Source organism: Calliopsis andreniformis, chromosome 12, assembly GCF_051401765.1.
Source record: "Calliopsis andreniformis isolate RMS-2024a chromosome 12, iyCalAndr_principal, whole genome shotgun sequence".
Classification (NCBI taxonomy): Eukaryota; Metazoa; Arthropoda; class Insecta; order Hymenoptera; family Andrenidae; genus Calliopsis; species Calliopsis andreniformis.
In genome coordinates, this window is record NC_135073.1 from 3,771,496 (window position 1) to 3,791,186 (window position 19,691).

General features: G+C 36.0%; 1 protein-coding gene across 3 annotated transcripts in view; it reads left to right on the plus strand.

The window, feature by feature from the left end:
- LOC143186146 (protein muscleblind) overlaps nucleotides 1-19,107 on the plus strand; it is a 507,931-nt gene extending 488,824 nt beyond the window's left edge. For 2 of the 3 annotated variants that reach the window (XR_013003012.1, XR_013003013.1), the window contains 2 exons: nucleotides 15,944-16,028; nucleotides 18,969-19,107. Coding sequence is in view for 1 of the 3 variants with exons in the window: in XM_076389610.1 (XP_076245725.1) it covers nucleotides 8,477-8,502 (26 nt within the window). In the remaining 2 variants the exon portion in view is untranslated. Of the gene's footprint in view, nucleotides 1-8,476; nucleotides 10,508-15,943; nucleotides 16,029-18,968 lie in introns of those variants that run through there. The other variant, XM_076389610.1, reaches the window with a different exon arrangement.
- The last annotated feature ends 584 nt before the right edge of the window (nucleotides 19,108-19,691 follow it).

Sequence of the window (19,691 nt, forward strand, 5' to 3'; positions counted from 1 at the left end):
AAAATCGGAGAGAATCTCCTTTCGAAAGCAAAGAGGAAAGAAAGATATGAAAATCGAAACGAGTTCACATGCGCACTGATACACGACCGCACAAAAAAAAAAAACGTTCAAAAGTCACACGAACACACTCTACGGAGGACAACACACGCACGCGAACCGCGTCGTTAATTAAGTTATCGATATTGTATATTTCTTATGGATCCGTACTAATTAGAAGATCATGTCCTAGCGGGGAATCTGCGGAAATGAAAAAAGGATTTCTGTGTTCTCTGTGTATTCGTACACGTGTTTGCCAGTGATTTGAATGTTCGCCTAAGTTGGTGTAACGCACCTGACAAGGAAGATAAAGATATACGTATATTATATTTAAATATGTTGTAGATCTATATACGTGTAAATAAGAATTTTCTTTACATGTAAGGGAAGAAGTATCGAAAATCGTACATTGTATGTATAGGTAATATATACACGTACACATATAATGAACATTCACTGGCATATACAGTGGAGAGATGAAATGAGCGAACGAGAAGAATCGGGTTGTATCTGTAATCGAATTTTTCAGAAACTCAGATATTTGTCCTGTAGTAGAGAGAAATAACGTTGACAAATATTAAGAAATAATGTGAAAACGCGTTAACATGGTTCTTTTCGTTTGCGCGCGAGATTCAAAGACAGCTTCTCCGGCGCAGTTCCGAGAATACAAATAAATACCTAGTGCTCGTGCATTCGCATGCATAAAATGACAGATATACAGGGTGTTTCAGAATGAACTTGACTCATTATGAGTAGTATAATTCATAAATCCAGATCTACGAATTTTAAATTCGTAGTCCTGTTATTATTTTTAAATTTGTGTGACGTAAAAAAATTTTTATTTGTTTTTAATTGGAAATAATTTCGTTAATTTTTATTGTTTGTTTTGAGTTAGTTTATGTAACTGTATCTATACAAAATTTATTGAAACTATTTTAGATACTTTTGGGGTCGAATAAGAAAGTTAATGAATATTAGATTTTTTAATAATTGTTTGGAGGATACTCAAATCTTTTTGGGGTAAAGTATATTTTCCAAAAAAATGAGTGTGAGATATAATCTCGGGTGTTAAAAGAAAACTAGATTTAGTCATACATAAGTGTGTTTATATATATTTGTTAGAATATCTGTATTCCTTTTTATGAGTTCTGTTACCCAATTAAATTGGCACAGACAAAGTAGTTTATTAATTTTATTAGGGTAAATATAATAGGAAAATCTGACAATTTCTTTTAAAAGAAAGAAAATTTTAGATTCTTACGAAATAAGACGTTTTTAAATTACTGTTAAAAGTAGAAACCGTACTATAGTGAAGAGTAGCAATGTAATTTGGGAATTTTAAATGAACTTCCTAACAAATTTATTCAACGTGATTTTTCTAGTGAAATACAACTTGGTTTAAACATCAGAATGGCGGAATTGATCTTAAATGGAACTTGAATACAGATTGATTAGTGTTACAAGAAATCAACAAAATTATAAGGGAATAAAGGACTGTGCTCTTTGTAGCCAGACTCACTTCCGGCCCAACACGATTGGTGCTTCACTAACTATGGTTAAAATATCATACTCAATCAAAATTCTGCCAGTTAATGACAACTATATAACCATACACAAATTTTGCAGTAATGCCATTTGAGAGACTCAATTTCCATCCTTCCCTAAGTCTTCAAAAGAAACCACCAAAATTTACTTTCGCGTATAATGCGCTAAAGCTCTTTCTATCATGCGGTTTCTGTGGTTAATTTAGAGCGAGGATTTCAAATGTACCCAATACATTTGTTGAATAAAGCTTTCAAAAGTGAAACCGAGAAAAAACAACAGACTTCACAGTTCTGAAACAGCCTGTATGTGGGCAGCACGCGGTATCCTCCGAGCGCAACGCTATTCAGGGAACACGGTCTTCCATAGCGACAGAGTGTACGTGGTTATTGTATATCGTTGATGAAACGAAACAGAACGGAGTGGCTGTCTTTATTCAACGCGATGGAAGCACCTCTAACGGCGATTCGTTGTGATAGTACGTTTTCGATGTATAGCACCGAAAATACGTCTATTAGAGAAACATGAACATATTTGTACACTGACACAGACAAACATGAACACACACATAGATACACAAAATAACGATAGGATGACGATAACACACACGACCTCTAAGTGGTTCCGAACGGCCTGACCGACTGGATGAGAATGCGCACAGGTTGTACGCGACTTTCCGGTTTTCTAAAGACTCACACACACGAATCGACGACTACAAGGTTCCTTGACTCGCTGTTCGCACTTGTACGTACACTATTGTCGAGAGGGTGGCTGGTATTTTTCTCGAAACTCCACTGAAACCGTGGAACTGCATTTCTCCTCGCGAATCGACCTCGGCGCGTATTTTTGTCGGTTCCTTTCACCGCCATGAAAGCCGCAACACGTCTCGTAAACTTTGGAAAGACCTAAGAACCTTTCTCTTTCGGCGTTGGAAAATCGATTTCAATGGACAATCATCGGACAGGATGTATATGCAGTCCCAAGCTTTCCGTGTTGCATCGATCGAAAAACAGTGGAAGTGCCTTCCCCTTGCACTTGTACTTGTACACCATATACAAACGAAACACACATGTCTGTGTATAAAAATGACTCGAAAAACGCATAAGAAACGCACTATGTCTACTATACTTACATATGATACATATAGGTACACATACATACATATAATAAAAACGTAAGCATACACGTTATTGATTAAATGTTGAATCTAGGATATCGTGCAACGAGGAAACTGGTAAACGTAAACACCGTCGCAAAATAATCACTAAATAGGAAGATAAAAGGAAACGTGATTATTTTGTGGATTCTGAGAACGTGCATTGCTCCAAGTGTAAGAGTAAAAATGGTAAACAACGGAAAGATACCTAATACTGTAGCATTCATGTATGAATTTGATTGCCAAATTTTAAATTGTAGATAACAATCCAAAACAGTAACGAATCTTCGAAATCATTGAATAGGTTTTGATTACTTGCGTTCGTCCAAACGTTGCACGATATTCATGGAAAAGAGCGTGAGAATAGAGCGCCACGAGACGAGAGGACGTTCTACGAGACAGAACGACACATCGTCCATTTGATCGGAGGAAACGAATTAATTAGGAATTCGATGGTTAACCATAAAACTTATTATAACCGCGTGTAGTCTACGCTCGTCAACTCAAGTCGGAGATAGTTCAGTTAGTATCGAGAAAAGCGGAACGAAACGATGGGAATAGAAAAAAAAAACGTTAAAAAGAGAACATGAGTCTTCGAAGGTCCCGAATATGCGTTTTTTTCGCGCGTGCACGCTCACGGTGTTTGTCAAGGAGTCAGCCAGTATTTGTAATAATAATGCTTGAGAAATGCATGAATATTTGTTTTATTAATGCTTCTTCTTATTTCATCTATTTCTATCGATACAGAACTTCCCATGAAACTCGCTAATACCCCTTGTATTACTCGATATTGCCGCCCATTATTGCTCACAATCTTAGCCTCGCTTCCTGCTTCCCTTGTTTTTAATATCCTCTGACGATATGTTCGACTTGGTGCTTATATCACTACTTGTTTCCGTTAATTTATTTCTTGATCAATTTTAACGTTATTTGTTCGAAATCAAATGTTTGTTCACCATCGTTATTGTAATTTTTATATCTTAATTCATATTGGCGTATTGTATTTGCGTTTACGCGTATATTTCAAAAAATATCTTTGACAGTGGAGAAGAAAGAAAGGAATTATCGGATTTGTTGCAAATATACTGTAGTATTTTGTTACATTTTTTGTTCTTTTGTTTTGTTTTCTTTTTAAGCACACGGTCGTTTCTGAAACCTTGTAGATGTTAGCCGCTTTTATTATAATAAATACCATGAAGAAGAGCTTACGGTACCATTGCTCTTTCTATTTCTTCTTCCACTTCTTTCTCGCCTCTATCGACCGTATAATTCTGTTTTAAAATACCTCTGTGTTCCAAATCTTTTTTGCCTCTATACCACAGCTTCTCCTGCGCTTTAGTTACAAAACTCAGAGGCACGAAGGAGTGATACATAGGTATAACCCCGTATCTTATCACGTCGATATTCCTCTCTGCTTCCATTTATCAACAATCGCCACATTAGACTTCCCTTCTTTCCTCTTGCGCCTTAATTAATAATTTGTCAAGGAGAAGATTGATACGGAAATGTGAGAGCATTAAATTGCGTTGAAAACTGTCTGCACACTTGATTATTTCTTGGATATTATCGGAAATGTAAAGCATAGAAAACTTCGACTGATTAGATTGTTAAAAGTTATTTGATAAAAGTTACTCCTCCGCTTCTTTTTCTCTTAAATTTGGCTAATTGTTGGCTGCAATTAAAACAAGTTTTCATAACAAAAATAGTCACTTCCCTTATATGGTTATTTTATAACTTGAAGTAAAACACTTTAGAACTTGATTTTCTGTTATACTTTATCTTCTGAATTATACAGTTATTCTGATTCATATTTTCGATAATCCAAAAAACAATGAAGTATATAACCGAGCTGTACTACGAACTACAACATTGTAATCGATCTTCTCCGAAGTAACCAATCCTGCGTTCGGTCAGCTTCTTATCCAAGCTTCGATTATATTATTTCGCCGCTATCGCCTGCGTAAGAAAATAGCGCGAGAAATGGCGCCTAGGCCTGAAAACGGCCTACTGAATTGTTCTGTAATCTGCTTGGCACATTGAGAGAGGAAACCTTTGGCGAAGCGTCGAAGTCTCTGTAATCGAGTCTCGCGACCGGTTACCGAGAGATCGCGATACCAAAGGGATTGTATCGCCAAAACGAAAGAAAAAGTATAAAAGAAACCGCTGTACCTTGCATTTCTATATTTACAAGTATCCAATAATACCACGCTTCTGATCGCATCAAGTATATCGCGCCGAAGCCTCACCTATTTCGATTCGCTTGTTCAAAACTGCCTTGCGATCCCAAAGGCGAGAAGAGTGCTACGCAATTGTTGGTTGACGAGCGTGAAAACGCTCGTATCGGGAATAGCGAAAAGGTAAAAACGGGGGGAAATGAAACTGATATAGAGAAGTGGTGGTACGACGAGTGTCGAAAGTAAAACGCGATTTTGCTCCTTTATGGAGAGATCTAACGGAACAGTGACGTGTACGGCTCGTCGACGCCATTACGGTTTAACGAACGTGTAAATAAATAAGTATGCTCATGACACCACACGAACAGGGAGCAAATTGAGCCACAGCTGAACTCGAATGGCCAGGACGATCTGACCTGATGGTTTATCGCCGCACTCTAACGTCCAAATCGGTGAATACGGACAAACAGAACTGTCGGTGCTTTTGTCAGAACTTCTTCTTAAAGCCATTGATCACTTTGCACCGTTAAGGGATATTAGGATTTAACGTACCTACCGATTGCTCTCGACAAAACTAGATGAACCTTTAAACAATTGCATAATGGTATAGAGGGCAATTTGTTCAAGTATACCCTGCAGTTCTGGTGTGTTCGTATACACTTGTATCGATATAGAAACCGATGTGAAGCACTCTTTCCGATGTAAGTATCGCAGTAGCACTTTATTTTGTCGCATACGCAAGCTTTAAGCATCTCGACAGCTTCACTGATTGGATTAATTGGTGATATCTCGTTCTGCTCAGACTCGTAGACGCGATAGACCGCTTTTTGCGTTAGTACACACGCGTAAAATACATGTACGTAGATATATTACTCGCTTGTGCTCGTTAATATCTTTTGTATCTCTTTCATGCTATCATTGTACGAACGAAATAAAAACTCTTTTGCTCTTTCTATCTCTGTATCTGTCTCTTTTGATTTCATTTACGTACGTGTTAATCGCGATTTTATAACACGCGTCCGACCATTCACACGCATGCGTCAGAACACAGGACACACGTAAACGTACACGTACACGTACATATGTACACACATGTGACAGATAAAGCTTAAGCGCATGCGAACACGATTTTTATGACGTGTATACATATCGTATATTTTACATCGGTGGTTGAAAAAACGTTTGAAAGGTGAATCGCATCATGGAATAATAAAAATATCAATTCAGAGCAAGGATATCTGGGTTAATTTGTATAGAGTGAATCGTAAAAAATGAATAGTTCTCTCTTTTAGGTAAAACTGCAGATAACTTTCAGAGGAAAATATTGGATTTTGTACTTTTCTTTCTCCATTTGCATGTTCTTTCTAAAGATGCATGAATGCATATAAACATAATATGAACAAAACAAACATATTTATTTCATAATTAGGATTTACTTCCTCGTGTAGATAGAAAAATATGCTTACACAAATTCAAGTTAATATTTCACAGAATATTTTATACTTCATTTTTTAGAAATTAATTTTTTTATGAAAAGTTTAAAGAGTAGTAAATAATTAATTGTAAGTCGACCGTCAATTGGCATGTAACAAAGTTAGAAGGAGAAATAGATTTGGTTTAAAAAACAAATCAGTTTTTGCATTTTACATTCTTATGATTTGTACCTTATATTGAATATACATTCTTTCTAAAATATTTCGAGAAATGTTGACTTTTGATGCCTGTTCTATAGTACTTTCATACATATTGTGGAGGTAAAAAACGATTTAGATAAGCAAGAACGAAACATGTAGTTCTATATTTTAAAAAATGCAGTTGCATCTTATAATTCTCTATGAATACATATTTTGAAACCGAAAAACATAATCATAAAAACATCAGTTAAATTAGACGATCCAATATTTCCTCGACTCTTGCTTTCAATCTGCTTAAAAAAACTGTAGTCCAATCAAATACTTAGAATTATCTTGTACATCAAACACACACATTGAAATACATAATATAATCCAAAATCAATTCATTAAAAAATAAGTTGAGAATGTAAAACAAAATTATCTTATATATAACTTACTATTCTAAAAGAATCGATTTTGTGAACGTATGAAGCACTTGACACAGTATACAATATTTTCAATTTACGATAACACTTACCTATATATTTTAAGATTATTTGTTTGTTTTGTCATTTTGTTGGCATATGAAAATGGATCAAATATGAACGAAGTGAATCAAAAACGCCTTATTAAATCAATTTATTAATAAACTAACATAAAGTTATTTCTTTATACATTGTCTCTTGACAGTACCATATGTTGGGTGTCAATATATTGACAATTTTCTATTCCTCTTTTTTAAGTTACTTTACATCTCATTGACACTGTTCTTGCATAAAAATTTAATACTAATATATTCTAAAATCACGCTTGGTACTTCTTGCTCACTCATGCTAATCAATAATAGATACTGAATAGGATTATAATAGACACGTACCAAAATGGTTAAATGTATTTATTGGGAACTCGAAGTTACTACGTCACCTTTGAGCAATATCTTCTGTCCCAACACAAAGTCTCGTTCACATTTGATCCTCTATCGCAATTTGCCTTTTATAGTCTAAAAATAAATAATATGTTTTACTGAAAACTATTATCTTCATATATCACATACAAATTGAATTTAGTATGTGCGTGCTCCTTTCAGCGCAAAACCAAAAACTCAAACAAATAGTTTCACTCTAGTATTATCTGGTTATTAGGCATTCATAGCACAAAGGTAATACAAAGGTTCACTGCTAAAAAACTTTTTTGAACATTCTTTCGACCACCACCGTAGCTAATAGAGTATGCACGACTGCGTTTGGTTGGTAACACGAAACGAAACAATTTTATGTTGAAAGAATGAGTGACTATAGAAAGCCTACGGTAGCGAACAAGTGCTGAACGTTACCATGCACACAGAAAATACAGAGAATGATATGTACAGTTACACACATCCTCTACCAGTGCACGTTTACTCGCGATCGTTCATAACCACTCTTTAAACTTTCTGTTTCATGCTTGCCCTCGCCTGTGGATACCCACCGCACGTCTTTTCGACCGAAAATTACCACCACCGCCATTACTCTGTTTGATCTCATCCCGTCAACGCTTTCATCCTGGCTCATCCATGTTACGATCCAATGCAATACAACCTCCATGGTCTTCCACGCACGTCAACAACCCTCCCGAATCATCCTCCGATCCTGAAATCGATCCTGGAACGCCTCACGTGCCTGAATCGTCCCCTGGGCCCTGGAATCTGCGACGACCGCTACGAAATCCAATCCCTCTTCTCCGATTAATTGCATTCATGTGGCGATTGTGACCATCTACGCTTCTTCGACCATCCGCTCTCTCCTTCTCCTCTCTACTTCTTTCTGTCCTCTTTTCCACGCCCTTCTCCACGCCCTTCGTTCGCGGATAACGAAACAACGATTCTCTTGCGTCATCGTTACACATGCTCGCTTTTAAAATCACGATTCACGGACGAATCGATACAATTACCCGGTGATCAACGAATTTCGGTGAAGGGCTGTCCTCGTTCCGCCATGTTTAACAATTTTGGAACTCTTCATGCCCGTTTACATCGACTTCTCGACGCCTTTTCGTCGACTTTCGGTTGCCCATCGCCGGAATTCATTCGCATCTTCGACACGTTTTCGCGATTTTCTTTCTTTTTCTTTCTGTTTTATCGGAATACAATATTAACGTGATCGATACTTACTTACGCACACACATACACACGTACAATTGGATATTGAAATGCTTGGTATGTGTGCACCGCCGCATAATCGCCGTCATGTCCGCCCATCACCCGGAAATAACACCAACGACGACAAATATTGCGACACCCTGGTACATGCATCCCTGTCATTGAAAAAAAAAAAAAATGACGCGTCACACACGTTTACACGACCGTTCGGAAACAACATCATTTTCTACTTTCTCTCATTCCACGCAATTCACACCTTCATCCCCCTTTTCTCGCTCTTCCATCCCTTTTCCGTCGAATAACGAAAATACTGCGCTCCATTGCGACTATACGCGCTCTTTTTGTGGACATCCTCGCAACGAACGATGCGATGACTACGTTACAACGAAAAAAATCCACCTTGAATGAAAAAAAAAAAAAAAACAACAACAACAACATACTCCGAACTCTTTTTTTCCGTACATGTACCTGGGTGCTCCGAGGGCACGTTCCCGACGTGCTTCCACTTTGATTTCGGCGCCTTCTTCACCGAATTCGACCGACTGGTAATGAACGGCCAAAATGAAATAAAAAAAAAATCAAACTGCTACCGATACTTGAAAAAAAAAAAAAAAATAAATAAAACCGTACCGAACACTGCCTCGTTTGCTGCATGTGGATCGCCTTAGCAGCCTTAGCCACTGTCGGGGCCCAAGTGGTCCCCCAAAATGCTCACTGTGTCGTCTACACAGACAGCTGCGGACAGGTAGACTCATTATTGTAACCAGTTTTTTACCTGGCCCCGGGTTTGCATCGGAAGTGCTGGTCGAACAGAGCTGAAAAAAAATTTCATATGCATGCGTAGCAATGTGTCTTCATATATCATTCTTTCTTTGAATTTCTTTGATTGGAGAGCAAGTAGAAACAATTTGTGGCAATTGTTCGTGAGTCAATTTTAGAGTTTGATGGTTTGTAATATGCTCGACCACATATTGTCCATTCCTAATGGTCGTCATGGTGCTTCGATGCAAGCTCGAGCCTTTAATGCTGCTAACCTTCAAGGTTAACAGAGGGGAGAGACACGTTCAATCGCTCTAAGGTTATAGTTTATTCCTCAGCTTTTTTCTCGAAGTTTGGCTCGGTATGTAGTAATCTGTTTAGAATATTGCACGAAGAAAGAGGAGCGATTTAATGTGGGATCAAACCTTCGGTAACTTTGGCTAACACGTAGCTTTTGGGGGCATCTCCCTCACGACTGCTCACCGCAACTATAACTGCGAATAACCACTGCCTTTATCTGGTGTTTGTCTATTATTATTACATCAGTAATTATTATTATTATTATGCTACCTTGAAAGCGTTGTCGTCACCCCCCCTACAAACAAACCTGTTCACGAAGAAAGAGATGCACGCTTCTTGTTGAGTAATTTATAGTACAATTTTGCCATCGAACGGTTTGTCATTTGTATTTATACGGAGTATTTTAAAATTATGAGACAATCTGAAACCGATAAATTCCTCGTATTAAAAGAAATCATCGTATCCACTAGCGTGTTCTGCATTTGAAAAGTCAGTTCTCAAGATGTAAGAAATTTGAATTTGATAGAATGATAGGGTGAAATCTAACATATCTTAAAATGTAGAATATCCAAAAAATAAGAAGCATACAGCTAACAACTTAAAAAAACATATTGAAAATAGAACACAATCTAATAGTTATACTGTGAAAACTTTAACAAAATTCATAAGAATTTTGAAAATGTCAGTGATGGTTGGATTAAAGGTACAAAAGATTAAAAAATTCCATCATTTTTCAATGATACTTCATTTTTATATATTATCATTAATTTCTCGTGTCCCTATAATCTATACATGTATGCATCTTTGAAAACCAAGCTTCAGAACTTTTGACACGTAGAATTTTTACATTTCAGACTCTCTCATAAGTTTAGGACACCATTTATATCTATAGATTCTATGCGTACGTATTATTATTATATCTATCATGCCATTGTCTTGAATTACGCTTCTTTCATTAGCGTTGCGCGTTGATTTATATGGATTTTTATTGTCGGGTCCGTCTAACGCAACAGCATCCGAAAAGCAACTATAGTTTCTTTTTTTATCTCTATCCCTGAACGCTTCGATACTCGAATTAATTTGTATCCCTCCCTCTTTCTATGCATCTTTTATTACTTTGTATCACACTAAACGTTTCCCACGATATGGACCATCTGTTACTTAATGTCCAATGTGTATTGCATGCATATTAATATATTAATACCCCTTTGTATTAGCATCGGTACGCTTCCAACTCGAATAACTGTACCTTCGAGCCGCTTAGATATTCGCGTTTACTCGCTAAGCTAATTTATTCGTGGTAAATTTTTGCTTCCAAGTAATTCCCAATCAACATCGCTCAGAACAGTGTATCCTAAACTTGATCGGTGCTTCGCGATAACGACAATGGCGTGATTCCATCTGAAAAATGATCCTTGAAAGTCTCGCGACCTCTTGATTGAAAGATCGAAGCAACGTCGCCGCGAGTAGCTTGCAAAATTTCGAAAGACTTTGTGTTTTTTTTTGCGTGTGACGTGCAACACTTTTTTCTTGCTCCACGGTCGCTCCAGATTCATTATTATTTATCGCTGTCGCCGAAAGAACAGGGACAACCCTGTCGCTTGCCTAGAGAGCTTCTCTGACGCATATAACCGGGAAAGAAAGCTAAATGAAGACCAAGAAAAGGGGCAAAGAACGAGCCACGTGCTTATATCTAATTGCTAAAGAAATGAATATGCAAAACACAAACGGTTGACAAAGCTTTCACCACGCGGAACGATCAGGAATCCGATTACAGTTCACGATCTCTCTCTTCGGAAATCAGAGGAACGTTTCTATTTGTACCCCCGAATCCAACTCTGTTGTTATGGTTGCGGAGTCGCAGTTGACCATAGTGTTGAACTTATTTGCAGTAGAATATTATTAATTTGACAGCTTTACGACATCCCATTATCCACATTTTGTACGAATGCCAATAACCGCTGAACTATGTCTAAGACACCCAGGGCAGTTTGGTTCGCTGGCGTGGATCGATCCCAGAGAAATCTACTGTTCTTCTATCTATCTATCTATCTATTTCATAGCTTCAGTAGTGAGTGGATGTGTGTGTCTCTCAGTTTTTTCGTTTTAATTCACGCACGCGAACCAAAACCCGGTGGCTCTTTTGAATCGGTTTTGGCAGCACACACACACACTTTGAATGCTTGGGTGATGAGCAGGGGCTCCTATGTTCTCTTCATGCGATCCTCCTCCCTTGAAACGATCTCGCTGACGTTTCTGCTACAACATTATCGTCCTGTCGAATGGGAGGGCGTTTTCTTTCGTCCAATCCCTTTTCTTCTTCATTTTTATTTTTCTTTTTTGTCTCATGACCGCTTTCGCGAATCATAGGAACACGACTTTTGATAGCTGCGCGTTACGAGATCACCCAAGCAGGAAAACCAATCCCCCTTCTCCCGGGCCATTATTTGCATGACCAGACTCTGTGTTTGTAGCAAATTATCTCTTACGCAGTTGCAACGATTATTTTCTTGTTTTCGTTATGATTATTCTTTCTCTTACATTACCATTTAGAAAGTGCTTACAAGGATAATGTACGGACTTTGCCATTCGTGTGCAGCGCTTGTAGAAAGTGACAGAAAAGTTTTAGCAGACATGATTCCTCTTTGAATTATGAATGAAAGATATGTATAAATCAAATAGTAGTTTTAAAAAATGGTAAATTTAATTGGAAATGGTAATTACAATGTTGTTAATTATATATTACTAGATATGGTCGTTGTAAATCAAATATGTATTGTAATTTCCTTCTTAACATATCACTATGGGACGAGTTGAATTTCAAAATCGACCAAAGAACAAAATTACACGGTTAATCACAAACTTTTTCATAGTATATAACATCATTAATTTATTTACTTGATTTGTTTGAATCAATCTGTGACTTTTAGATATTTACAGATTCTTCAATAGAACTTAATTTTTAGCAGGAAAAGTCATATTTTAAAAAAATTAAGTGTTTAATAGAGGTAGCTTTTCTGTTTATTTCAACGTGTACTACACGCGTAGTGCAAAGTTGTAAGTCATTCATTGGCAAATATCCTGTACGTACATTACCGTTATTATTTTTCTCGTTATCGATTTTCGTGATTATTATCTGTTGTTATCTTTACTTCTTTGTCGCATTTACATGAGAAATTTCGATCGAGGTGATTGCTTGACAGAAAGCAAACATTGACTTTTAATTATCGTTTAAGTGATATAGCGTCCCTGTTATTTTCTGTTTCTTACATATTAATATATGTATTTAAATTACATTACGTATAAATATTTTGCACGCTTCTATGGTGAGCCTATAGTATACTTTCGCGTGTTACTTTTCGTTCTCTGTTACATTACTATTATCACAATACTTTGTTCCCTCTCGTTTTAATCTGGTAGGTTTATTAACGCTTCTTGATTTAACTTATATTTTACGTTCTTTCGCTAACACGAAAACGATTCTCTGAAATTTGATGTTCAATCTACTTTGCTGCATTTATCTCTTATCATATTTCGAATCTCTCTTTCTCTCTATATATATACATATATATATAATATATATATGAATAATCTATCTAGATGCGAGTGTATGTGTGTGTTTCTGTGCGCGTGCGTGTGTGTGTGTGTACATATAATATGCATACATCTTTCGCTCGGGGCTGATCAAAGGAACGGACAGTAGCGTAGCTGGGTGGAGTTTTTGCTTCACAAGTATTCTTTCGATAACTGATAATTTAGATCTTGCATTTTTGCCTTGGCATAACATTTCTCTCTGTTTTTTTTTTTTTCATTTTTTTTAGGTATCTGTTAGTTTTTGTTTGACTAGTCGTTCACGAATTTCGCATTTAACGTATAACTCGCGGGAGACCCTCGAAATTCATAAGAATTGTCTCCCCTTTCGTTCCTAGCAAGTGAAAGATACGTTTGTAAGTTGTATGTATGTTCAATTCATATTATATATATATACATGCACACCAATTATATAGGATGTGTCACTAACTCTTTTACAAGTTGCTTCTACGAACATATTTAGAATTATTAAACAGTAGTTGTCTTTTGTAAACTTCTTTTTGCTTAAAGCATTTTCGTTTTAATATAAAAAAGCAAATTTTTGTTGTTGCTTTAAACAAGTTAGCGAATTCGGTATTATCATTTAAGAAGAGATGCGTTTGCCGACAAGTTTGTACATATAAAAGAGTGTTTTAATTAACGTGTGTACAAACATTGCAAAAAATTGAAGTTCTAGTCGTGTTGGACCAAAAATGTGTCTGGCTACAAGTAATCTATTTCCTTTGGCATTTAATACAGGTTGTTCAGTAAATCGTAGTACTCCTTATGAGAAACCAATGAAATCTATAAAATAAGTCCCTTAAATTTGATTGCATATGTAGTCAGAGAGGAACAGTTTAAGTAAATTTAGAAACATTAGATATATTGTGATGTTACGCTATAATATTGTTCTAATATACTTCAATATATTTTATGACTCATTTCTGCTAAAAAATTGCTAACAACGATATTAATAAATTGTCTTCAATGCATCAGCAAAGTCGATGATTAAATATGCGAGATTCAATAAATTTCAATTCTTACAAAGTAATAATTCCCCTATATTACAATTTTTCAATTTTTTTGTTACTTTTAAAGAAATAAATATTGAAATCGTAAATAGAAATATCACAATTTCACATCAAATTTCTTACATGTTTTATGTTTTCTTTATGAAGAATCAATTTTTATCTAACAACATCACGATTTTCTGAAAATCCTGTATGACAAAGAAAATGGAGTGGACAGTGTGCTAGCAGACATATTTATGATAGAATACGATTAGATGATATTAACTTGCAACTTCATGCATATCACCACAGACACTGCTTCGAAAAAAAGTCATCTAGTCTAATGAGAACTTATGAAACATGTGCAAATTTTAAAACATTTTATTTGACGTCCTTCCAATACATAGTTATTTGTACCGTTAAGAGCCAAAAGTTTTACGCAGTACGAAAGATTATTACAAATTTGTTATTTTTAGTATTGTCGATGAACGGCTTGTAATAGAGTCAGCGAAACATTCTCTATAATTATTGTTTTTCATCTTGTCAGATTTTTACGTTAAGTCACTGTCTTAGCACCCGTTCCCATTCGAGAGTGACACAGCGAAACGCTTGATCAAACCGTGACCGTTGCCCTCCTGTGCTCCACGATTTTGTTAACGTTGAAGTTTCAGTCTAGTCATTGTGTTGAATGGCCCGCTGAGAAGAGGGCTTCCACACCTGATTCGCAAATTAAACGAAATCTTCCCAGATAAAAGAAAATGAAGTAGTAATCTGGTCAATTTTTCCTCCTAAACTGCGTAGAGAATTGATTCTCTCTAACAGAAATAATATGCATCATCAGGTGATAGCATTGTAGCCTTCAAAATTTGCGAATCAACTGTTTCTCGTCAATAGGCATGCTCCTTGCACACAAAGTGTTGGGAATGCTAACAGTAAAATAAAAAAAAAATAAAAATAAAAATCTGATGACAATTACAGACTCACGCGCAGAAAGTAAAATGAGTCCTTTGTTCTCGCCCCATTCGGAAAACACTAATTCTTTCAAGCCAAAACGAAAACATAACTCGTCGCGTCGTATTTTAAGACGTATCACAATGATGGAAGCAACTAGCAATTTGCTTCGACCAAAAGTCAATGAAATCACGATCAGTCTTAGTATTACAGAGTGATGTTAATGAATCACGAGGTTAGGGAATGTCCAATTTGACAAAGAAAAGTTCTACTGCAAATTTTCCTCTTAATTCGAGCTGCGCGAACAATCGACGCCGAGACTTCGCGAAAGTCAAAGTATCAGAGGACTTAAGCTACTGAATTTGGTCGATTGTTCGCGCACCAGTAGCAATTAATTAATATTGGTAAACGATCCGATTTTTTAGAGCATGTAATATACCGTGAATATGCTCTAACACTGAATAGTTTGAATGTGCGTGTGGACAATTGATTTTCAAAGTGGGTGTGTGTGTGTTTGTTTGTCGAGAGAATGGCACTTTGAAAGCATGCGAGAGAGAATGTGTGGGAGAGACAGACTTGCGAACGTTTGCGAGTGTGATATGAGATAGTGTAAGAGTTGTCCCCTTTCTTGTAACTATTGTCGCAAGTAATTGACAAGTACCTGTTATAAAAATAGCTGGCACATTTTCTTTCAGTTACTGGACACCCTCCCGGTGTGCCAAGATTTTAATCGACAAGTGTGCAACCGTCCCGCCTGCAAGTTTATCCATCTCAGTGACGGTAAGTTTTCTGTTAGGTGACTTACCTGTGTTACCTTTGAACGTTATCGCTGCATCCTTAACTTGTAGAATAAAAAAATGAAATATTCATTCTTGCCATGGATCCTGTGATAAGGTTCGACCAGTACATACATTTTGTATTACATTTCCCTTCGTATTATTGTATAATTAACAACTTTGGGTCAAGTCTAACCTTGGGGGAGTGTCATGTAATCCTTCATCACTCATTGTCAGTCGTAAAGCTGAAGATCATTCGCTACCTATGATAAAATAAATGAACCTGCCATTGTTTCTTTATGTGAACACGCGATGAGCACGTATAGTGTTATCTTAATAGAAGTCAGATGGTACACTTACATATGTGTACTTGGAACTATTTTTCTCTTTATTTTGTCTTCACTTGTGACAAGACAGATTCAGATTGGTTGGAATAAATTGACCTTAGAATTTTAGATCTTAAATCTAATTATCTATTATAAACTCGTATCTGATTTCAAGTCTCGACATTGTGTCGACATAGTACTATACTAGTTGTAACAATAAGTGTAAGGAATTCGAAAGTCACGTGCTTAGCCGTGAATAGGTCTACTCTATACGATACAGTGAAACCATTGTGACCAACAGAATAAGAGGTTTTTTATATATCGTAATGGAAGTTTCAAGACGAATGTGGAAATTGAGAGAAAATGACAAATATCGTTTAAATATAAATTGTATTCTTAATACTTATGGAATTACATACGAAATGTCCAACAACAGGAAATTTTAAGAGATGATTCCAAATTAAAATAAGATTAAAATCCAAGAATGATAAAAATTTGGTGTCTCGTTGCAGAGTTATTAATTGTTGACAAAACATTTAAAATTCGAGTGGCGTATGTCTGACTTGAGACTTATTCTAGTGACTTTGCTATGCCTGATCAGGCAAGTACACGACGACAGTAGAATAAATCCGAAGTGAAACATACTTAACAACTCTGAAACGAAGCCCCAAACGCAATTTCGTCATTCTTGATTTACGTTCTATTTTGACAAAGTAGAATTACACTCTATAATAGTTTCAACTTCAAATTATAACTGACAAAATAATCTCACTAATTTGATGAATTAGTAGAATCTTAATATTTTAAAATTTTATTTGTTTATAGGCATGTGATTAAATAGTTAGTGGAAATATTGCTTTTATTCATTAATTTACACGAAGTTGAGTCAAGTAATTAGTAAAATTCCCTGACAGTATTGTAAGGAAATTCCATCTGATTCGAGATGTAAAGCAAACGCAGATTTTCAAGATATTCTCGAGTCGGTATTCATGGAGTACGTTGCAATCCCCTAGGAGTAATTCAGCCATTGAAATCCCAACACGGTCGAGCTATCGTCTCTCGAACAAGCAATTAACGGTATACATAAACAGATAAACAGAGGAATGAACGAGAACGCTTATAGAACTGTCTTTTATTTTATTATAATGCTGAACATTAAATCGCTTACACTTTTCCATTTCTTCTTTATTTTCACGTCATTATATTTTCATAATATTATACGTCAGTGAGGGAATATTGTCTCCTTTTAATGCAACCATTGATCTTGGGCTTTCAGTACAAAAAATATGAGTTAGATCATTATCTGTAAAAAGGCTTAACAGTATTGCGTTGATTAATACTATGCTGCCTAACTGTAGTTGCACAAAAAGTAAAAAGGTTTCTTATTATGGGATATACGTTTCTGAATTAAAATTTTCAGTGTTTGAGATTTTCCTCTGCCTATTTCAAATATGAGGAAAAATTCGAGATGTTTTCAGCAGACTATTTATGAACACTGCTTTTAGATATTTGAGTGAAATTTATATTGTTGGGTTTGCAACAAATATTGAGTAAAGAATAATAATACATTTTAACAAAAAATGTTCGTAAAAACTTTTCCAATTAGTCTTTTGCAATATTTTTAACAAAAACATTTTTGGCAGAATAATATGCCAAAATTTTATAAAGCTTACTTATTTTTCTATGTTTTTAAAAGATCTCTTTATTACTCTGTTTTGATCACAATGGCTAGAAAACATACTTATCGTCGATACTACTCGAATTCTTCCACCTGCAGGTCATTTTGATAAAATTATTTGTTGCAAAAATTTATTTGGTCACGAAATGGTAGAAAAACCACTGTATAGGGATCTTGATTATAGTATGTGTTTTTGGGGAAATTATTCTAACTAGATTGCTATTAAAAATTTAACTTCAATACTTATAATAATGTAATTATTCAATATTTAAGAGAATCTCGTCCAGAAAAACAGTTTAATTTTCTGGAAACTTTCAAAAAATTCTTTCTTAATATCTTTTATCATCTCTTCATGAAAGTACTATCAACGAATGAATGAACTGATACAAATTAATCCAAGTACGATATTATCTCTATATAGCTTTACAAATAGTAAAAAGTTATTAATAGTAGAATACAGAAAGCTCACAACTTCTCAGTCAATTAATCTCTGTAAGTTATCTTCTCATATTTTTTTACAAATATTAAAAATTTAGTTAAGATAAAATACTGTAAATCCCACGATATCACGCACGGGTTAATCGAAACTATATCAATGAAAATCGTGTTTGAATACATGTTACGTGAATTAAAACAATCTTTTACAGAGTTTATATTAACACGAAATATAAATGAAAATTCGAATTTTTTAATTTTCAAGCCTTGTTACTCCAGTTTAGCATCAACATATTTACCTTACCTTCCCCCTTTGGATGTAATTAACAAATATAGTTTAGTGACAAATTAACCAGAAATTATATGTAGAAACGTTAACATAAACTCTATTTGTAATTATAGACCATAAGAAATAGTTTCTGTTGAACTGCAATGTATTCAGTTGGAGTTTGCTCAGTTAACACATAGAGATGCATCTAAAGGATCACATTTTTCAATGTTTCAGGAAACGTGGAGGTGATCGAGAATCGCGTAACCGTGTGCAGAGACGCAGTGAAGGGTGCGTGCATGCGACCCCAGTGTAAATATTATCACATACCGGTCGCGTTGCCGCCAGCGCCCTTAATGGCGATCACATCACCTGGGACGCCCTAGTTACTCCTTCTCGTTTAAGGAATATTACGACGAAGCGAGCAAAAGAGGAGCCAGATCGAAGAAAGAACGAAAAAGAAACGAGTGTGTGAGAGCGAAAGAGAGCGAGAGTGAGAGCGAGAGCGAGAGTCCTAACGAACGAACGAAGAGCTTCTCGAACGCGCGTTTCGCCAAATCACGATCGACCTGATCGTTGGAGCAAGATCGACCCGAAGGGAGAGAAGACGAATCCAAGTGTTTTCGTCCTCGTCGTTCTCGTCGTCAACACCGTCGGAATCGATTTGATTCTATTTCATCTTCCTCCCAAGCGTACGTTTTCATCAACCGAGAAGAAGAAGATGAACGTGCTGAAAGCGAGGCGTTAATCATGGAGAAAGGAAGGAAAAGGAAGATGGACAAGGAGAAGAATCACGTAGCGAGAATCATAGAGATTCCTTCTATTTTTTCTTCCTTTCTTGCTGATCCTTTGAAGGAAGACAGTCTCTGTATAGGTAGACTCGTTATACGAGAACATTCGTCTGTAACAGAAAAGGTTTTCTCAGTTGCAAAGGAGACGTGAACAACTCGTGAAGTCGAA